Source organism: Macrobrachium nipponense, chromosome 24 (assembly GCF_015104395.2).
Source record: "Macrobrachium nipponense isolate FS-2020 chromosome 24, ASM1510439v2, whole genome shotgun sequence".
Lineage (NCBI taxonomy): Eukaryota > Metazoa > Arthropoda > Malacostraca > Decapoda > Palaemonidae > Macrobrachium > Macrobrachium nipponense.
In genome coordinates, this window is record NC_061091.1 from 16,432,256 (window position 1) to 16,452,148 (window position 19,893).

Here is a 19,893-nt window from a genome sequence, read left to right on the forward strand (position 1 = left end):
AAGGGATAAACCATTATATCGAAAGGAAACGAGTGTGATATAAAATTCTACCCATTAGCTGAGGTAGGCGCAATTATACCGCCTTTGACAGGAACCCCTCCAGTTAAATGTCGACGATAGGATCTCGGTGGGATAGGCGGAAGGGAGCGGCTAATAGGTAGCCTAGATTGACGTAGTATGTTAAACTCAAAGTTAGGAAAAGTTAGGCTAGTTAGGCTACTCGGCTTTGGAACGTAAGGCAAAACTAGTTAACACCTCACCTTACAACATTAATTACCTTTGTCATATAAGTATCAAGTCCTTATAATGTTTAGGCTCACTTTACACATAGTTTAGGATTATATGATAATGTACTTCGGTCTCGAAATTTATCTAATCTCAACTTTTACGATTATAACTACCACACGGTCCGTTCCGGCTCATTGTTTACCTTTTACTGCCATGCTTGTGACGTCATCAGTCTATATCCGCTGCTATCCAAGACGTTTTTATATAAAAACAGAATATTAAACCTTACCCTTTCTCCACTAGTTTCAATAATGTTTGATTCTGTAATAATAACAATTGAAGAATTTCACTATTGGAAGGTTCCTGGCTGGTTTCTTCTGTTTTGGGACCTCTCTTCTTTTTGGGTTGTGCCGGTGGAATATTGTCATCATCGCTAGTTTTGCTGAGATTATGCACATCTGCTGATACTACGACTTTTTTGGACATTTTAATTGGTTGAAGTCGTTGTCCCTCGTAACAATAATTAGGGGAGGGTTGTAGTAATGGTGAGGTGTAACAGGTGTTGCCTGTGTCCTGTCAACTTCAAATATGGCGGTTTGATTCCTGTCAACTCGTACTTCTCTGGTTGCTCCGCCCCAATGGGCGTGGTTTGTGCTCTCTTACGACTGTCTGGGGGAGGAGCCAGGGGTGTGTCATAGCAAAACCAGTGGGTCTGAAAGGCTGAAGCCTCACTCTCTAGAAACTTGGCCTCCCTGTTTGTTCACGTAGGCTACCACCGTGGTGTTGTCTGACATGAGAATGACAGAATGACCCTCTACCATCCCCTGAAACTCCTTCAGACCCAAGAAAGCCGCCTTCAACTCCAAGACGTTGATATGCTGCTGCTTGTCCTCTAAACCCCAAACGCCTGAAGCGATGAGGCTGCCTAAGTGCGCGCCTAACCTGCGAGGGAGGCGTCCGAGAACAGAAGGAAGTCCGGAGGGAGAGAGCGCAGAGGGACGCCCTTCAATAGATTCTGGTCGTCCAGCCACCAACGAAGGTCTTCTCTCACTTTCAAAGACAGTGGGACCATAAACAGGGGAGAGTCCCCACTGGAGACCAGAATTCCCCCAGTCTCCATTGCAGAGACCGAAGATGAAGACGCCCATGAGGGACCAGCTTCTCCAGGGAAGATAGCACTCCCAGAAGAACCTGCCACTGATGAGCAACTTCTCCAATCTCTGATCCGACGGGAAAACTCTCGCCACTGTTGTATCGATGACCATGCCCAGGTAGAGAATCCTTTGAGTGGGTACGAGGTTCGACTTTTCCTGGTTGACTAAAATGACCAGGTTCAGGCAGAACCGAAGACGATGATCCCTGTCTTGCAGCAGCTTTTCCCTGGGGGTAGGAGTTTGGTAGAGCCTCTAGAGCAAAGTGAACCGTCCCGGTCAGAAACAGAGGCGTTAACCTTCTGCAAGACCGACTGAACGTGCCCTGACAACGGCAGCTGGAGTGACGATTTGGGGTCCTGAGCAGCTCCCACCAAGGCTTCCAAGCAAGGAGTGTAGGACGACCGATCCTGAGTCCTACTTTCCAAATTGTTGAACCCATGAAATAGATCAACAACCTCCGAAAAGGAAGACAGAAACTCCTGCGTGTCCCCTTCTCACTGCTCTGGCACCGGCGACCAACGATGAGAAGGATGTGTAGCCTCCTCTAACACGTTTTCTTCACCAAAATTCACAGAAGGGTTAGTAGGCAAACAGTCTGAAATCTCTAATAGCCTATCCGGGCTGGGTCCAAGCGTCAGCTTCCGAGATGGACCCACTGAAACATTAGGCACATCACTTATCTCAACAGGTGACTCCAGACGGCCATGAACGGACGCGAGCGTGGCGGCCGTACATATGTGAGATGGGGGGGAAACTCGAGCACTCGAGATTGACAAAGAATCCCTTATGGTGGAAGACTTGGAAGCAAGCAAACACTCCGGCTGCACCAACTCCGTGCTCACTTCCTTCAACCTCTTGACAGGCGCCTTCAGGTCTTTACGGCGACGAATAGGCCTGGGAGAAGAAGGGGCACTACCATCACGTGCACGGACATGGGAAGTTGCCACCTACTCGTGATGTGCAAGGACGGGGTGGGGGGGTGGGTAGGGTGGCTGCACGTACGAGGTTCGGCGGCGAAGCAACCCCTGCAGTACACACATCAACTAACACTGCCCGAAACCACAGCACTCTCGGAAACACGTCCGTGCTGTTCCTCCCTCGGCGGTGAAGGAAGGGCAAGGTCCTTAGCCTTCCAATGCCTAACTCGCCCACGAGGCGTAGAGGGGGAAGAGGGAGAGGGAGACAGCACCAGCTTCTTATGCGCACTCTTCTCGGAAGGTGGGGACGAAGAAACGCATTTCCTACCAGTTCTCCCAACCGATAAGGCAGCCAACTTCACATCTAAAACAGAGTTCAGCCTCTGAAGCACCCACCGTCTGGCATATGAGCTCGGACTGATGTGCCAGAGAAGGCTCCGAAGACAAGGGGGCGATGTTTCGAACTGGGCGGCAAAGATGACGTCACGTCTAAGAAGAAGGCGGCTCGGAGGCGACTGCGAAGATTACGTCACGATGAGAGTGAGTCCAAACCTCCCCTCTGAGACGCCCACTGGCGGAGGAATACACAAAGATGGGCCCCATAATGACAACAACGGGGCTGACGCAGCAGCATCACTCTGAGACAAGGCGGCGGCAGCCGGCGGAACAATACAAGATGGTCGACAGCTCCCTCCAGTGGAGAAGAGCCTGGATGGGGGGGGGGGGGGGGGATGGCCTGGCTAGACTGGGGAGGGGGGTGCGAGCCTCCTCAAAATGCGCTAGCAACCCCCATAAGGACAGGGTACCCCCTAGCCCAAGCGTCTTCCAAATCGCCACCATTTTTGACGCCTCCGACTCTGGAAGAGAAGAGAATGATGAAAAAACCTCACCCTTCTCGGGAACCGAAAAACCTCCCGAAGAAGGGGGGGCTACATTACATATAATACTCTGGCGACCTCCCGATACTTCCATCGACGAATCAATGGAAGAAAAGGAAGGAGAAGCAGGGGCAACGCTACTATGGGGGTTGAGTACTGCGGAAGACGAAACATTGGGAATAGGAGTAAAGCCCTCCCAAGAAGGAAGAGTGGAGACTCCGACGTTCCCTCTTACCATAAAACTTCCTCCACTGCTCCAAAGGCCATGCCCGGCATTCCATACGAGGATTCGTAATCATAAAAAAATTGGAATGGCACCTACTGCAAGTGATGTGAGGGTCCATCGCTGACGAAGCCAAGAAACGAGAACACGGAAATCCAGGAATTCCGGGGCACCAACACTGACGTTGAGAAGGAGCAGAAGCCATAATATTAGGCAAAAACACACACAAACACACAAAATGAACGAAATGGGTAAAAACCGGGAAAAGGCCAAGAGAGGAAAAAACCTACTCTCGTCCCAAGGCGGTAAAGAAAAGACTGGCGTAGATCTTCGGTGTTTGACCACTCTTCACCTGATCTATGCACGCGTTGCCAGATACCACAAGATTCCTTGCTTTCATCTACTTTTTTACCGGATCCAGCTAGGCACTAGAAATTATCCTATTGTTAAGACCAAGGGTTTGTTCGTGTATGAACAATGACAAATTTGTAACTAATTTGTATTTTTCATAACAAACCAACCTTTGGTCTTAACATAGGATTTACTAGCGCCAAGCTGGAAACCGGTAGAATTAAAATTAAACTTGTGAGATCCAGGGACTATTGGCATCTATACCAGGTCACGGAGCATGTATTACCCCGAATGCCCTTGGTGTCTCATGACCCACCAGTTATTTTTCTACCGCCTTTAAGATAGGATGTGTTTACTGTCTATCTGATTTAAAGCCGGTTTCAGTTTGCCTATTTTTATCCAATTCACTTTCATTTTTCTTGTTAATTTTCTTTCTCTGAGTGTGCTCAGTGTGGGTGTCATCTGTAAGTATGACTACAAAATTATCCAGAACATAGTCATCAGTAAAATTACAATTTTTTTTTTCTGTCTTTCATCAGAAACATAACCAAGTAACATTCCATGTTGCCTTAAAAAATCAATGCATTGCGGTTCACATTTATAAAAATTGTGAAAACTGAAAATAATCAAATTTACAGGAGGAACACAGACAGGACATATACTATTCAGTTCAAGAAAGACTTGAACCAAATGACAAGAGAAAATTTCCGACACCTGTAAGATTTTCCCCAGATCACATGACTAGTAGACATACGACATAACTAACCACAATGCAATTTTAAGGTAGAACAAACTCTTTGTCAGAACCACAAGGCAAAATTATGGAAAAACAAACTCACACCAGAGCACTTGTTTCAGTGCTAAAGTAAACAAAAAACTTCGAAGTTTTTCAAGGTGGTGATTACAGTAAGTATATACAATTCATATCTCAAGATATGATAATTTTCCCCAAAAAATATTCAGTGGCAAAGTTTAATTATTTTCTAAGCCAAAAGAATCTATAATACACTTGTAAAATAATACCCTTTACTTTAATTGCTCAGCCTGATTCCTGCCAGTTGTCAACCAGGACAGGTTCCTCATACATAAATGGACATAACCTTTCCTATAATGCCAGATCCTGACCTAACTAGATCTTACTTACGTAACGTAACTTAGGGCGACGTACCCGACCTGGCGGGGGAGGGGGGGGGGGGGGGTTGGCCCCTAGAGCCCCCCAAATGGGCTGTAGGTTAACTTGCAGGAATCAGGCCACGCAACTCCCTTTGCCCAAGACCAGAACTACCTAGGCTAGTGCTGGTAAAGAGGCCTGATCTACATAACCTCACCGGCTGCCATGGCCTAAGCAGTACAAACACCAAAGTAGCTAGTCTGCCTTAGGCGTCCACAGTTTTAACTTATAAATTCACGACAGCTATGCTATGTTTGACATTATCTACAAACATTTTAAGTATTCTAAAACTCCATTGACCACAGGGAACTATTGCTATTCCATATTTAGGTTACCTACTACCTAGCCATACATACTGTTGGCCTGTGGTGGGGTCAGGGAAGTCCAGGAGGGGGCATTCAATCCAAATTACACAGGTCCAAACCCACCATGACACTTAATTAAATACGGGGACAATGCTACAGAGTAGTTTAGCAACAGCCATCACAATTTGATTTTGTTTGATCAGATGATCAGTCGCGTGTTCCTCCGAGCCTTACTAATGGTGGCATTCAGGGTGCTTCATATCGGGGACTACTGGCACAGTTCTCTCCAGACAAACTTTTCTTACCTTTGTTCTTCTTCCTCTTTCTTGATAATTTACGTTGGCTTCGCACTTTTCATTTTGTTTCTGTTTTGGTCTTTCACAAATTTATTTCTTCAATAATTCACCGTCTGTTATTAATTTGACTCTTAATACCAGGTTTATATTTAAAGTATCTGGTAACCGGGAGACTAACTAAAGGGACCGCTAAGAGTAAGAAAAACGTAAGGAAGTATGTTACCCTTTATCACTGGTCACTAAGGACTTTGACGTTGATGTCATTGACTAAGTTATTTTTTTATCAGTTCAATACCCCTAAAAAAACAATTAAAGTTTATTTTATTGGACTTCAAGTACGCATGTAACCATAAATGTTTGAGGCAATGACTATATCTGGCAGGACTACTTGGTTTATTCTTTCTTTTTTTCTTTGTGGAATCGCCGTCCCAGTTTCTTGGAACAGACTATTTTCTTCTCTGTCCCTCTTGCACATTTAATCCTCATTTTTTGTACGTAATATAACACATTCCATCCATAGGTACGAAATAATTCATAAAATTACTGCGGTTTGTTGGGACTGCATGTTCTTTGGCCTGAGAACAAAGAACACATTACATTTGCAATGAAGGCCCCCTTAGCCAGGTGGCAAGTTAGAAGGCATGTCATTTTTCTTTTTCTGTTCTGTATAATAACATAATCTTTTAAGATTCTATATTATAAAAGGCCTTACATTACCAATCACAATGAACATTCGTATTATTATTACTAATACCTGATCCAGAGGCCAAATGGTCACATGTGGCACATTCCTGATCATGAGTCAACTAGTTCCCGTAGGAAAAAAAACAAGTAGTGGCATTCGGCTCTTCTTAAGGATTCGAATATTAATAAGTTTAACAAAAAGGTAATACACAAAGTTTGGCTTCTTTTCTTGATTCACCCATGTATTTTGTTTTATTAATCTAATTAATTTTCACCATAGATAGTTCTAAACTTTACTCCTCCTTTGTGCAAGGTTCCCTAGTCAACTGCCACCCTTTTTCTTTTTTAACTTCGTACTTTCCGATGCTGATGCTGACTGGATGGCTCTTTAGATATAATATTGGCGTACTTTGTGAAATTGTTTTAACCAAGGAGAGCTAGACATAAATAATATATATTAATTGGTAGGCTTAAAGTTTTATAACTGATATACAAAACCTAATTTTTTATGGTTATTTTGTTTTTTATACAAACATTCTTTTCCCAAAAGAGTATTCTATTAATGCAAGGAAAACAAAATAAAAGATCACTGTCTATTAAACTGAACAAAAGAAAAAAAGTGGGCAAAGCTGGAAGGGGATGAAAAAACGGACTACTGTATATTTAACGTCTTTATACATGTAATTTCTCCTTTTAATTCAACTGTTAGTTTACTTTGAATATGCTCCCTTGGCCTTATCAGTATTCGACTGGTGTCAAGTTGGCTTAGTGCCGTTTAAGTGCAAGCTCTCGAATAAATTTGTCCTTATATCAAAACCATACCCGGCTTCACCGACAATGAAAGATTAGATAATCATCAAAAGTGGCTCTCAATGCTTTTAGTACTGTATATTTTGTTTCATTATAGCTATGCTCATAAGTGATTAAAGTAAACAGAAAATAGTTTTATAAAACCTTTTTTTCATATGTGTATGGTACTTGATAGGGGATTCTCAAATAAAAGCACAATACATTAGCAAAGAAAGAACCAGATAAATTCTTGCAACTTTTTGAAAACTTATTTTACAACAAATTGACACGCTGGGAGTCAAGTATTTTTGAGGTTTGTGATATTAAACTAGTTATGTTAAGAAATCCAATTACTATATGTGCATTCTTGTAACTTACCCATATTTTTTCATGAATTCAACTAAATTTAGAATTAATTATTATTAGAATCATTATTCAGCAAATGAAACCTATTCATATGGAATGAGCCCACAGGGGTCATTGACTTGAAATTCAAGTTTCCATGAATATGGTGTTTATTAGGAAGGAGTGCGAGGAAGTAAAGGGAAATGCAGATAAATAGATAAAAATGTATCAAAATTCAAGGGGAATAGTATAAGGGGTAGCAATGCATTGCATTTTTGCTTTAACTTCTCTAGTTCCAATTGCACAACATTCACCAGGACACTCTTCCACAGTCCAATGGTGCGAGTAATCTAGAACCAAGTTGAACAGCAAGGAACATTTACTGCATTTTGCATGTTGGTGATGCTGTTCAGCAAACCTGGTTGCTCTCGGCAAATAATTGGGAACAGGGATCAACTGTACTGGATAATTCATTCAGTAAAATAACTCCTCCCCTTTTACCAATATTTGATATAAGTAAATGCAGCAGAAATAAACTGTATTTTAAGTTGCACAAACAAATATAAAATCTAAAATTGTTTCAATATGACAATTTGTCAAAAATTGCATTTTTCCTAACTATACAAACCTGAGGTCCTTTAACAATAGGAAGGTAACTAGCGGCAGCTGGGACGGTCGTAAGCTTCGAACAAGGGGAGAACGGTAGTTAACTGCTTGTCCGATCGTGCGCGCGCCGAGAGGTGAAGAATCACTTTGCCTTTAGGCCCATGCAAAAGTTGCAGAGTGAGGGGTGGTATGAGGTGGGACTATATGTAAAGGACCTCAGGTTTGTATAGTTAGGAAAAATGCAATTTTCGACAAATTGTAATTTGTTCCGATACGTAATACAAACCCTCGGTCCTTTAACAATAGGAAGACTCACTTATTGGTGGGAGGAATCCGAGTCTTTTTGGTTAACAGACTGGTGTTCGTCCAACCTTGGAGTGCCTCCCTGGTCGTAAGAGCAAGGGAGGGATCCAAACCTCTGTCCGATTGATCGGGGTGTGCACCGCAGGATCAATGGTCAAACCTCTGAGCCAAGTACTAAGAGAGAGGCAAGCGTATCTCGTTGTACCAGCAAGCAAGAACTTGCTCCTTTACAAGAGCCAATATAAAGTTATGGGTTTGTCTCAAGTAGGCATCCACTCCCTCCCCCTTGTTGGAGGAAGTGGAGGATATTTGCTTCTATCCCTAACTAAAGGGATAGATTGGGGCTCGGTCAAGTAGCTTACCTGCATCAAATTCCTTTCCAGCATGGTGACGACCGTGACCCTCTGCCCACAGGTAGAGGGAGAGAAAGATGGGGAAGAGAAGCCAGTCGCACTCTCATTCACACATTCATTCCTACAGTCACACCAGGAATCGACGCTGTTCTGCCTGCTCGGGTTCTGGGTAAGCTTACACAACGTGTTGAGCAGCCACCACAGGTCCCAAACAAAAAGTATCCAAGGACTTGTGGGCAATATCCCGAAGGTAGAAGGACGTGAAGGTAGTCTGGTTGGCCCAGACACCTGCCTTCAGGCACCTGCGCCACGGAGAAGTTCTTACGGAACGCAAAGAGGGTCCAATACCTCTGACTTCGTGGGCTCTCGGTCGGAGCGTACGGATGTCGTCACTACCATCAGCCTCCCGTACGACTCTCCTGATCACCTCACGCAGCCAGAAAGAAAGTGTGTTCTTGGATACTTCTTCTTGGTAACCCAGTGCTAACGAAGAGGCGTCGACACTCAGGCCTGAGGTGTCGAGTTCTCTTCAGATAGCGCCGTAGCGCCTCACAGGACAAAGCAGCATCTCATCCATATCGTTGTCAGTGAAATCCATTAGGGAGGGGATCGTGAAAGACCCGAACCTGTCGTCAGGATCGACGGATTCTGAGTCTTAGCTACGAAGTTCGGGACGAAATCGAGCGTCACAGATCCCCATCCCCTGGATGTTTAACATTGAAGGAAAGACCATGAAGTTCCCCTACTCTCTTCGCGATGCCAGGGCCAGCAAGAAGAGGGTCTTGAGGGTCAGATCCCTGTCTGACGACTCTCGGAGTGGCTCGAATGGTCTTCGAGTCAAACTGCCTAAGGACGAGAGTCACATCCCACTCGAAGGGGCCTGAGTTCCCTGGGTGGGCAAGACCTTTCGAAGCTCCTCATAATGCAAGGAGACCTCCGAACGAGTTCGAGATGTCCAGTCCCCTCAGTTTTGTTTAGGACAAGACAGGGCGGCTCTGTATCTTTGACTGTGGGTACTGAGAGGAGCTTCTCTCGGCGAAGAAAAACGAAGAAATCCGATACCTGCTGAAGAGTGGCTCTGAGAGGAGATAGACCCGTCTACGACACAAACCACAGAAGACGGCCCACTTCCCCTGGTACACAGCTGCAGAGGACTGTCGGACGTTTCCAGCCATCTCTGTTGCTGCGCGACGAGAAAAGCCTCTCGTTCGCAAGAGATGGTGGATAACAGCCAGCCGTGAAGTTGTAGGGACTGGACTGCTCGGTGGTACCGTTCTACGTGTGGCTGGGCTAGAAGGTTGTGCCAGTGGGGCATTTCTCTCGGTTCTTCCGCAACAAGAGCCAGCAGGTCGGATACCAAACGGCTTGAGGTCGTTTGGGAGCCACCAGGATCATCCTGAAATGGGAGTTACCAGCGCTCGGCTGATCACTTTCCGAATCAGACAGAAGGGAGGAAAGGCGTAGACGAAGAGGTTGTCCCAGGGGTGTGAAGAGCGTCTCTGCAGCTGCCCATGGGTCCGGCACGGCTGAACAAAAAACCTGAAGTTTTTTGTTGTTGTGCGGAACAGGTCTATGACTGGACGCCCCCACCACAGGTGAGCCTTTCCGCCACTTCTGGGTGTAGAGACCACTCGGTTCCTATCACCTGATCCCGACGGCTGAGCTTGTCTGCTACTACATTCCTCTTGCCTGGAATGTAGCGTGCTGACAGCTCTATTGAGTGAGCCGTGGCCCACTCGTGCACCTGCACTGTCAACTGGTGTAGCGGGAGAGACACTAGGCCCCCCTGTTTGTTGACGTATGGCACTACTGTGGTGTTGTTGCACTTCAACACCACTGAGTGTCCCACCAAGCGGTCCTGGAATTCTTGGAAAGCGTAGAACGCCGCCTTGAGTTCCAGGACATTGATGTGAAGGTGCTTGTCGTGATGGTCCCACACACCTGCAGCCAGCAACTCCTCCAGGTGTGCGCCCCATCCCTCGGTTGATGCGTCTGAAAACAGCAATATCTCCGGGGGGGTGGGGGGGGAGTGCGTAGAGGCACTCCTCTAAGGTTCCTGTTGTCGAGCCACCAGCTAGGTCCTGCCTCATTTTTTCTAGTGAGGGACACGGGGGGAAGTAAGGTGGATCCTTTACCTGTGACCAACTCTCCCTTAGTCTCCACTGGAGAGGACCGCAGGTGAAGACGTCCGTGAGGAACTAACTTCTCGAGTGACGACAGGTGGCCGATCACGACTTGCCATTGCTGAGCTGCCTGTTCCTGCCGAGACAGGAACCGGCCGGCTGTCTCCCTGAATCTGCTGATCCTCAAGTCTGCGGGGCGGACTTGAGCTGCTACCGTATCGATCAGCATACCCAGGTACTTCATCTTCTGCTTGGGTTTGAGATCGGACTTCTCGTAGTTTATCACGATCCCCAGATCGCGACAAAACTTGAGAAGTCGATCCCTGTCCTGCAGCAACTGCGAGCGGTAGCTCGCCAGGACCAGCCAATCGTCGAGATACTTCAGAAGACGTATCCCGTGCGAATGGGCCCAAGCAGACACAAGAGTGAACACTCTCGTGAACACCTGTGGGGCGGTTGACAGACCGAAGCAAAGAGCCCTGAATTGGTACACCATCCCGTTGAAGATGAAGCGGAGGTACTTTCTGGAAGACTGATGGATGGGTATTTGAAAATACGCATCCTTCAGGTCCACCGAAAGCATGAAATCGTTCTCCCTGATGGAGTCGAGCACGGAACGTGCCATCTCCATCGTGAACCAACGGTCTGGTGAAACAAATCGGTTCAGGGGGAAGAGAGTCTATGCACCGGGTCGCCAGCCCCCCCCCCCGATGCCTTGCTCCACTAAGAAAATGGGCAGCTGTAAAAGCCCGGTGACCGATCTACTACGACTTCTACAGCTCGTTTGGTCAGCATGGTCTTGATCTCCTGCCGAAGAGCGTCGTCCTTTGAAGAACCTTGTACATAAGTCTGAAGATGGACCGGGTTGGAGGTGAGGGGTGGCCGAGATTCGAAGGGTAGTATATATCCCTCCCGAAGGACGTCTACTATCCAGGTCTCGGCACTGTAGTGCTGCCAAGTTGCCCAATGGCTCGCCAGGCACACCCCCACTTCCGGCAGCAGGTGAGGGGGAACGCCGACCCTAGCGTTTCCCACCTCGCTTCGACTTCTTCCCCGCACCTCCTCGGGGAAAGGAGGGCTGGTTACGTCCTCCCCTACCAGAAGTTGAAGCAGGAAGTCTTTCCTCGGGGCTTCGATGGAGCAGCCGTCTTAGCAGCCGAGGAAGCGCTAGCTAAACTCTTAGGGTTAGCCGCAGTTGCACGAGGTTGCCCAGAAACTTCGAGACTGCCTGGTGAACCAGACGGTCACTGTCATCAGTGCGCCGTCTTTCCACCAGCAGCGTCCACCATCTCTCAGGAAAAAGAGAGCGGAGGAACTCTTCATAGGTCCATTACGGAGTCCATTTACCGCCTCACGCCCAGCCCCCTTGGCTACTCGTGTAAGTACAGCGTCTACCGACGGAGAACCAAGTTGGCCCACAGGTTTACCGTCTGATGGCGAGGTAGGAGATGGCCCTACCTCCAGCTGGCACAGTCTCCTGAAATCGGGGTCGTCTTCGAGGGCAGCGCCCCCAGAGTCGGCCGCAACCTTGGATACTGTGAGGGACCACAGATCCAACCAAGAGACTGCCTGGAATGCTTGACCATAGCGGTAGCTTCCAGGCACCAGTGCCTCCTGCTGCGAAGAACCACAAGTTCTCCGGACAGGAGCTGGTGCCTGACAAGGGGACACACACCATGGAGTTAGCCTAGCTAGCTCTGGGTTAACCTGTTTGGGCGGTATTGGATCCTCTGAAGGCACGTAGAACTTCCGCTGTCGCTGCAGAGGAGGAGGAAGTAGACTTGGAAGACCGTCCTGACTTCAGCGAATCCTCTCGTCCTGAGACGAAATTCTCCACCTGGTCAAGGAACTAGTCTGCAAGCTCTGATCGCGGGCAGTCCACCTGTCAATTTGGGTTCCCTCTTCGGGCCCCTAAAATGACTCGACCCGGACGTGGGCTCGGACGGTGGTAGCAGGCGATCCTTCCCCCATGGTCGTTGTGCTGACGAATCAGTGCAATAACCTGGGCAAAGTTCCTCTGGATCTCGGGAGTTACAGCGTCCTGAGGAGTAGGACCGTCCAGTCTCCAACAAGAGCAGCTCTCGAGACCTCCTCTTTCAGAAGGAGGAAACAGCAACAGACCCCTGACGGTCGCCTCCAGTCACTTTTGCGCGTACGACGTGCTGGTCCTAAGACCATACCTGGCACGTGCGGCGTCGTGACGGGATCGTGAGCGGCGTACCTCTCACGATCACTCCTAGCTACCTCGCTCTTCCCGGCGTACCCCGAGGAAGTTGAAGGTAGTGGAGAGACAGACCTGACACTCCCCCACCGCTCGCTGGCAGGACCAGTGTACGTGGGGGGCTGCAGCCGATCACCAACCCGTGGTGGGGATCGATCTGCAGGCCTCGCCGTGCCGCTCACCTGTGGCGAGCGGCTCGACCTGAGCACGTCGACCACCCCGGTCCCGTGCGTCAGACGAGCTGCTGCTGGCCACCGTATCCGCCCGGTCCCTGTGGGAGCGGTGGTCAGGTGACCTGCAGAGCTCGCTTTTGCGGTGAGACCGGTGAGCGTCCTCGCGGCACGTCAAACCGCTGGTACCGTCGGTCAAGGGGACCTCTTCCCAGCCTCAACCCGTGGCCGGTCAGAGACCGTCACGTCCACCCGAGGTACCGGCTGGTCGCTACGAGAGCGGCCGCTGGCCTGGCGAGAGTCACCTGAGCGGCTCTCGACAGTCTTCTGCTCCGTGCCTCGGTCATGATGCTGAGCGAACTCAGGCGTCTTAACTTTGGCTGCATGGTCTCCCGAAGGAGACCGTACACTCGGAACTTCTCGCGGACAAGAAGCCGAGCCGGTACCTGGCTTAGCAGCAGAGCTACCAAGACGAGGCGAGGGTGTACCAGCGGTAGCCAGCACACCCTTGGTCCCCATCTTCTTCTTCTTCTCAGAAGAGGAGACGGGCCCCGTTCCCGAAGGAACAGGAGGACCAGCGGAAGAACCCCCCGTCACACCGGAGTGAGACGAGCCCTTCGTAGGTCCCGAAGGAGCCTTCTTAGGGGGGAGGAGGCAGCCTTCTTCTTCTTCGGCTTGGAAGTCTTAGAAGTCGAAGGGGAAGAGGCGGCAGCAGACGACGAAGAAGACGATGAAGACGACGACGACACCTTCCTCTTCTTCGTCAGCTCTCTCAGGACGGACGTCAGGTCTTCCACCCAGGCCGGAGCCGGGCCAATTGCCGAAGCCCGGAAAGACCTGAGTCCGGGGCAGCACTTCCATGACAAGACACGACGTGGGCAGGGGCAGGCACGGCAGCAACAACAGGAACATCAACAGCAGGACCAGCAACAGCAGGAGCGTCACGCACAGCAAGCCTCACAGGAGCGGCGCGAGCGGCTGGGCCAGCAACAACATCAGCGACAGGTACGGCAGGTGCGGCACCATAATCAGGCGTCCCAGGCGTCTTACATTCAGCCAGCTTCATCATAGGAACAGGCGGCAGGTCCAGGGGAGAACTCTTTGGACAGCGAAAGTCGGGGATCGGCAGCACATAGAAACCAGGTGGAGGAGGCACGCCCCTCCTTGGCACGCGATCGGCATTTGGATCGATGCTGTCGGGGTCACCGAAGCAATGTGCTGCGTATACACCACATGCGGAGGGGCGGCGTACCCTGGAGTAGACAAGGTAGTTGTTGTAGTCGTCACCACTCCATGAGTAACCACTGCCGACCCCGCCAATCGCTGAATTAATGGATACTGGGGACGCCATGCAGTCCCAACGACGCCCACACCTGCCCAAGGTCGTCACTCACAAGAAGGCACACCTGAGGGAGGAAAAAGTTGGGTCAGTTAGAGGGGCACCCTCGCGCTTGGGGGAGGACGAACCCCACCCAGAGCGGACGGAAGACCCCGAATACAGCTGAACATCCGGGTATCGGGCGCCCTCCTCCACACTCGACGGATCGAGTGAGGAGCAGGACTCCGAAACCCCCCCCGCAGGGAAAGGCGCGAAACCGTGGGGGCTGAGCTGGGGGCAGGAAGGATGACGAGGTATCCGTCACCAAAGAAGTCCGCTGGAGAGCTTTTCCGACGACTCCTTGGGCTAGGTCTACGCCTCTTCCTACCCTCATACAGCACCCACTGCGCCTCGACCAATTTTTTCACACAATTACATGGATCGGCGGGAGCATTCTCGCCCCCGGCACCGATAACACAATTCATGAGGATCTATTTCTGGGAATGAGCGAAATCTGCCGCATTTACGCCCCTCCAGCCCGGGACACACTCTACGGGCAACCGGTGGGCGCGGCGAAAGCTCCATTTCCAGATCCATTATTCACTTTTCACAAATAATAATAATAATGAAAAAATGAAAAGAGTACTTACAATTTCATTCACAACCAACTAACAAACCAGTAAGAAGAACTTGTAAAACTTTCAAAGCACACGACGAAATAGCGGGCAGAGCGATGACGAGCACGTCCTGTCACACCACGGCCGAAAGCAAAAGTGGTTCTTCACGCCGCGCGCACGATTGGACAAGCAGTTAACTACCGTTCTCCCCTTGTTCGAAGCTTACGACCGTCCCAGCTGCCGCTAGTTACCTTCCTATTGTTAAAGGACCGAGGGTTTGTATTACGTATCGGAACAAATTCGTGGGAAGAGCATATGTCAAGTCAAACTTTTAGACTAGTATTTTACATGCATCCCAGTTTTTTCTTCTAATACAGTGGGCACCCGTATTTGCGGGGAATGGGTATCACAGCCCCATATATACTTAAAATTACTCTAAATAAGCTTACAACTGCCTATTTTGATAGTTCAAAAATAAAAAAAAACTCTAAAAATGCTCATACCATTTGCGAATATTTCTCAGTGAAAAATAACGAGAATAGGCGAATTTTACGCGAATAGCAAAGGTACACCGAGAATATTCTTAAGTTCTTTCTTAATACTGTTTGGATTGTAATAAGTCTTATTTGTTTATTTTTACAAAGTTAAAAAAAATATAAAGGGTAACATAATGAATCTCCTATTTTATCAATAACTTTAAACTCATCTTTCAAAACTTCAGGACTACAAAATTATTCAGAACATAGTCATCAGTAAAATTACAATATTTTTTTTTTCTTTCATCAGAAACATAACCGAGTAACATTCCACGTTGCCTTAAAAAATCAATGCATTGTGGTTCACATTTATAAAATTATGAAAACTGAAAATAATCAAATTTACAGGAGGAACACAGACAGGACATATACTATTCAGTTCACGAAAGACTTGAACCAAATGACGAGAAAATTTCCGACACCTGTAAGATTTTCCCCAGATCACATGACTCGTAGACATACGACGTAACTAACCACAATGCAATTTTAAGGAAAAACAAACTCTTTGTCAGAACCCCAAGGCAAATTTATGGAAAAGCAAACTTGCACCAGAGCACTTGTTTCAGTGCTAAGTAAACAAAAAACTTCAAAATTTTTCAAGGTGGTGATTACAGTAGGGTAAAACATCACGGACGACCAACCCTCATCACGCTGGACGGGTCTTATTCACTCGATATTTAATTGGTGAAACAAGAATACAATTACAACTCTAAGCATACCATTCAAAAGATTGAAGTTTTGTCAACATAATGTGGTATATGAAAGCCCTGTACGAACTAAAATAAGTATGTGACGCTCTTCGAAAAATATGTTTTCAAGGAAGTTTTGAAATCCAATATGGCAGGTACCGTGTGGATGGAAGAGTCTAGTCACTGATGGACACCATCTTTCCCAGCACTCATTTGAACAATGTTAGCGTATATATGTAACGTTTATTGATCTTACTCAAGATTGCAGATGTAATCAGCACAATAAAACAACATTTTGTGGCCTATATTAGTGAAAGTATGAAACTTGTTATACCCGGGGTCATGGTTTGAACTGAATTCATTTTTACCTTGTAATCGGTGGTTTTTATCCTTACTGCCATCACAACTGAAACTCCACAGTGCTTATTTGTTTGTTATTAGACACATTTTGGTCTCAATTCACTCCACATTGCACATTAAACAAGTTGCTGTTCCTGGTTCCTAAGCGCTTACTCCACAAACACAGTTACGAACAGCAGACGACGACACTGCAAAGTTTTATTCCCTATTTGTTATTTAAAAATGTTAATTTAATTCATGTCTATTATCCCTATTTTGCAACCAAATTACCATGAAAAATTACAGATATTTCTAAAGTATAGATACAATCCAATGTTTCTAACCTTGTCGTACATCTGGCTGCCGAAAACCATAGAGGAACAGACTACGGATAAGTGGATTATAATTTTCTTTTTTTTTGCTAGCACTTTTCATTGATTCAAGTCTATACGTATTAGTATTTTGATTTTCTTTGATAACTGTATACCAGAAATAAATGTAACCTTTAATGTTGCATGCTAAGAATGGTAAAATCATCGTTGCCACATTAGTGGAGCTTCACACATACGCCAATGCATTATTATAAACTGTTTCCATGAATTATAGTTGTCATAGTAATGCAATAATGATAAAATTGCTTTAATATTTATGTACGTATATGTACTATATACCTCCAATACATAACCTAATTTCACCAATTTCAACGTTTTGTGTATAGTCTTATACCCAGTTTGGAGGATGAACACATACTGAAGGGAGAGGGTAGGTGGAGCTTCTTACACGTATTCGTATCCATTTCTGCATAATGGAGTTTTTGTCTCTTGGTACAAGGACAAGTGTCATTATTCTTTACGATAGTGATTCACGATACCTTTATAAATTACGGCACTGGGTGTAATGCACTATGGCAAAATCTCATTCTGATAAGAGTGTTCATTACAGAAATAGGTATTATTGCCCAAAAACGTGCTTGCACTGTCTCGGAAACCAATAGTAGGTATGCTGCTTAGCTGTCAATCAAGTTTTTTGTAATCAAGTATTTTTTACAAGCTAGCTATTAAATAAATTTTTTTATTTTTCTCAATCAAAACATATGCCCTTCAATGCTAACTTTCCTCTTTTAACAACTTTCTGGTCATTGCAAATTCGGCCCCATGATTTCTTATGGTGCGAAAACAGAGAGAGGCCCAGGGACCGAAAACGATTGCAACAATCTGCATGAATAACTGGTAAACTGTTCTGCAAGAAAGTTGAGTATAGCAATTATTTACAATAGGTACGAAAGTCAAGATGTCGTGACGTCATAATACAGGACTTAAAAGAACGTTCTAATACCGAAAAATAATTACTTAAATTTGAGTCAGAATCGAATTACTTTTTCAATAAAGAATATTTTCAAATTAATCATCATAAATATGTAAAATATTGATGTTTTACTATTTATATAAAAAATTATCTAAGTGCACGCTTCGTCGTCGTCTTCTACCAAAACAGTTGTTTACTTAAAAACGTCCTGGTAAGGGACCGTGTTCTGATTGTTGTGATGAAAGTGCCCCAGCGTCTGTGGGTACAAGTGGTATGCGGATTTATCACAGAAAATGGGAAGTTTATTGACACAAGCGACTCTCAAACACTGAGATGGCGTCAACTTCTAGGTTACGTAATCGTAAGTAAAAATTTCGAAAGCGTTTTGGTGAGATTTCCACTGCCGTGGACACCCTTTTCACTACCCTCTGTTTAAATCTTAAAATTTGGCCTTAATTTCTAACTTTGGGGAAAATACTTACTTTGAAAGGAGAGTAGAGGTCTTTAGCTCCGTTTCTCACCAACAACAAGTTGCGACTGATGCCCATCTCCAGTGTCAGGACGCGTTATAATGTACTTTTTCGGAGGGTGGCATGCATTGATAGTCGTTGGCCTGCTGCAGGCCATGCGGTGTTTTACCCTGTGTCCTATACAATTCATATCTCAGATATGGTAATTTTCCTCCAAAAATGTTCAGTGGCAAAGATTAATTATTTTCTAAGCCAAATGCATCTATACTACAACAATTATTATAGAATATATTGGAACTCTTGTAAAATACTACCCTTTACTTTAGTTGCTTGGCTTGATTCCTGCCAGTTGTCAACCAGGACAGGCTCCTCATACATAAATGGACATAACCTTTCCTATAATGCCAGATCCTGACCTAACTAGATCTTACTTACCTAACGTAACTTAGGGCGATGTACCCTGACCTGGCAGGGGGGGGGTTGGCCCCTAGAGCCCCCCAAATAGGCTGTAGGCTGACTGGCAGGAATCAGGCCACGCAACTACCTACAGTCAAGTTGAAACTCCCTTCGCCCAAGACCAGAACTACATAGGATAGTGCTGGTAAAGAGGCCTGATCTACATAACCTCACCGGCTGCCATGGCCTAAGCTAAGCAGTACAAACACCAAAGTACCTAGCTAGCTAGTCTACCTTACGATTCCACGTATTTAGCTAACCTATAAATTCACGACGGCTATGCTATGTTTGACCTTATCTACGATATTTTACGTATTTTAAACTCCAATATCACAGGGAGCTGTGCTATTCCATATTTAGGTTACCTCTACTTAGCCTACCTACCGTCGCCTGGGGTCAGGAAGTCCAGAGGCGGCTATTCAATCCAAATACACGGGTCAACACACATGACATTAATTAAATACGGGACAATGCCGCAGAGCAGTATAATAATTAGAGATGTGTAATAATAACTTACGGCAAATATGATGAATGCGGCGAAAGCCAAGTACTTAGCAACAGCCATCACGTATTTTTGTTGATCAGCTGATCAGTCGCTCCTCCGAGCCTTACATACTAATGGTGACGTCAGATGCTTATATGGGGGACTGGCACAGTTCTCTCCAGACGACTTTGCCTTTGTTCTTCTCTCTTTCTTGATAATTACGTTGGCTTGCACTTTTTATTTTGTCTTTTGCGTCTTTCACAAATTTCTTCAAATAATTCACGTCTTATAATTTGACTCTTATACAGGTTATATTTAAAGTATCTGGTAACCGGGGACTAACAAAGACCGCTAAAAGTAATAAAAAGTAGGGAAGTATGTACCCTTTATCACTGCACTAAGGACTTTACTTGACGTCATTGAACTGGTTATTTTTATCAGTTCAATACCCTAAAACATATAATTATTTTCTTGTGACTTCAAGATTCATGTAACATAAATGTTTGAGGCATGACTATATCTGCAGGACTACTTGGTTTATTTTTTTCTTTTGCGGGAATGC

At 46.2% G+C, this 19,893-nt stretch overlaps 1 protein-coding gene across 1 annotated transcript in view; it reads right to left on the reverse strand.

Annotated features, from left to right (window-relative positions):
• LOC135205474 (tetraspanin-4-like) overlaps window positions 1–19,522 on the reverse strand; it is an 84,781-nt gene extending 65,259 nt beyond the window's left edge. Inside the window, exon 1 of the mRNA XM_064236170.1 lies at window positions 19,365–19,522. Within this exon, the coding sequence (XP_064092240.1) occupies window positions 19,365–19,412 (48 nt within the window). The 5' untranslated portion in view covers window positions 19,413–19,522. The remainder of the gene's footprint in view (window positions 1–19,364) is intronic.
• Window positions 19,523–19,893: the final 371 nt, after the last annotated feature.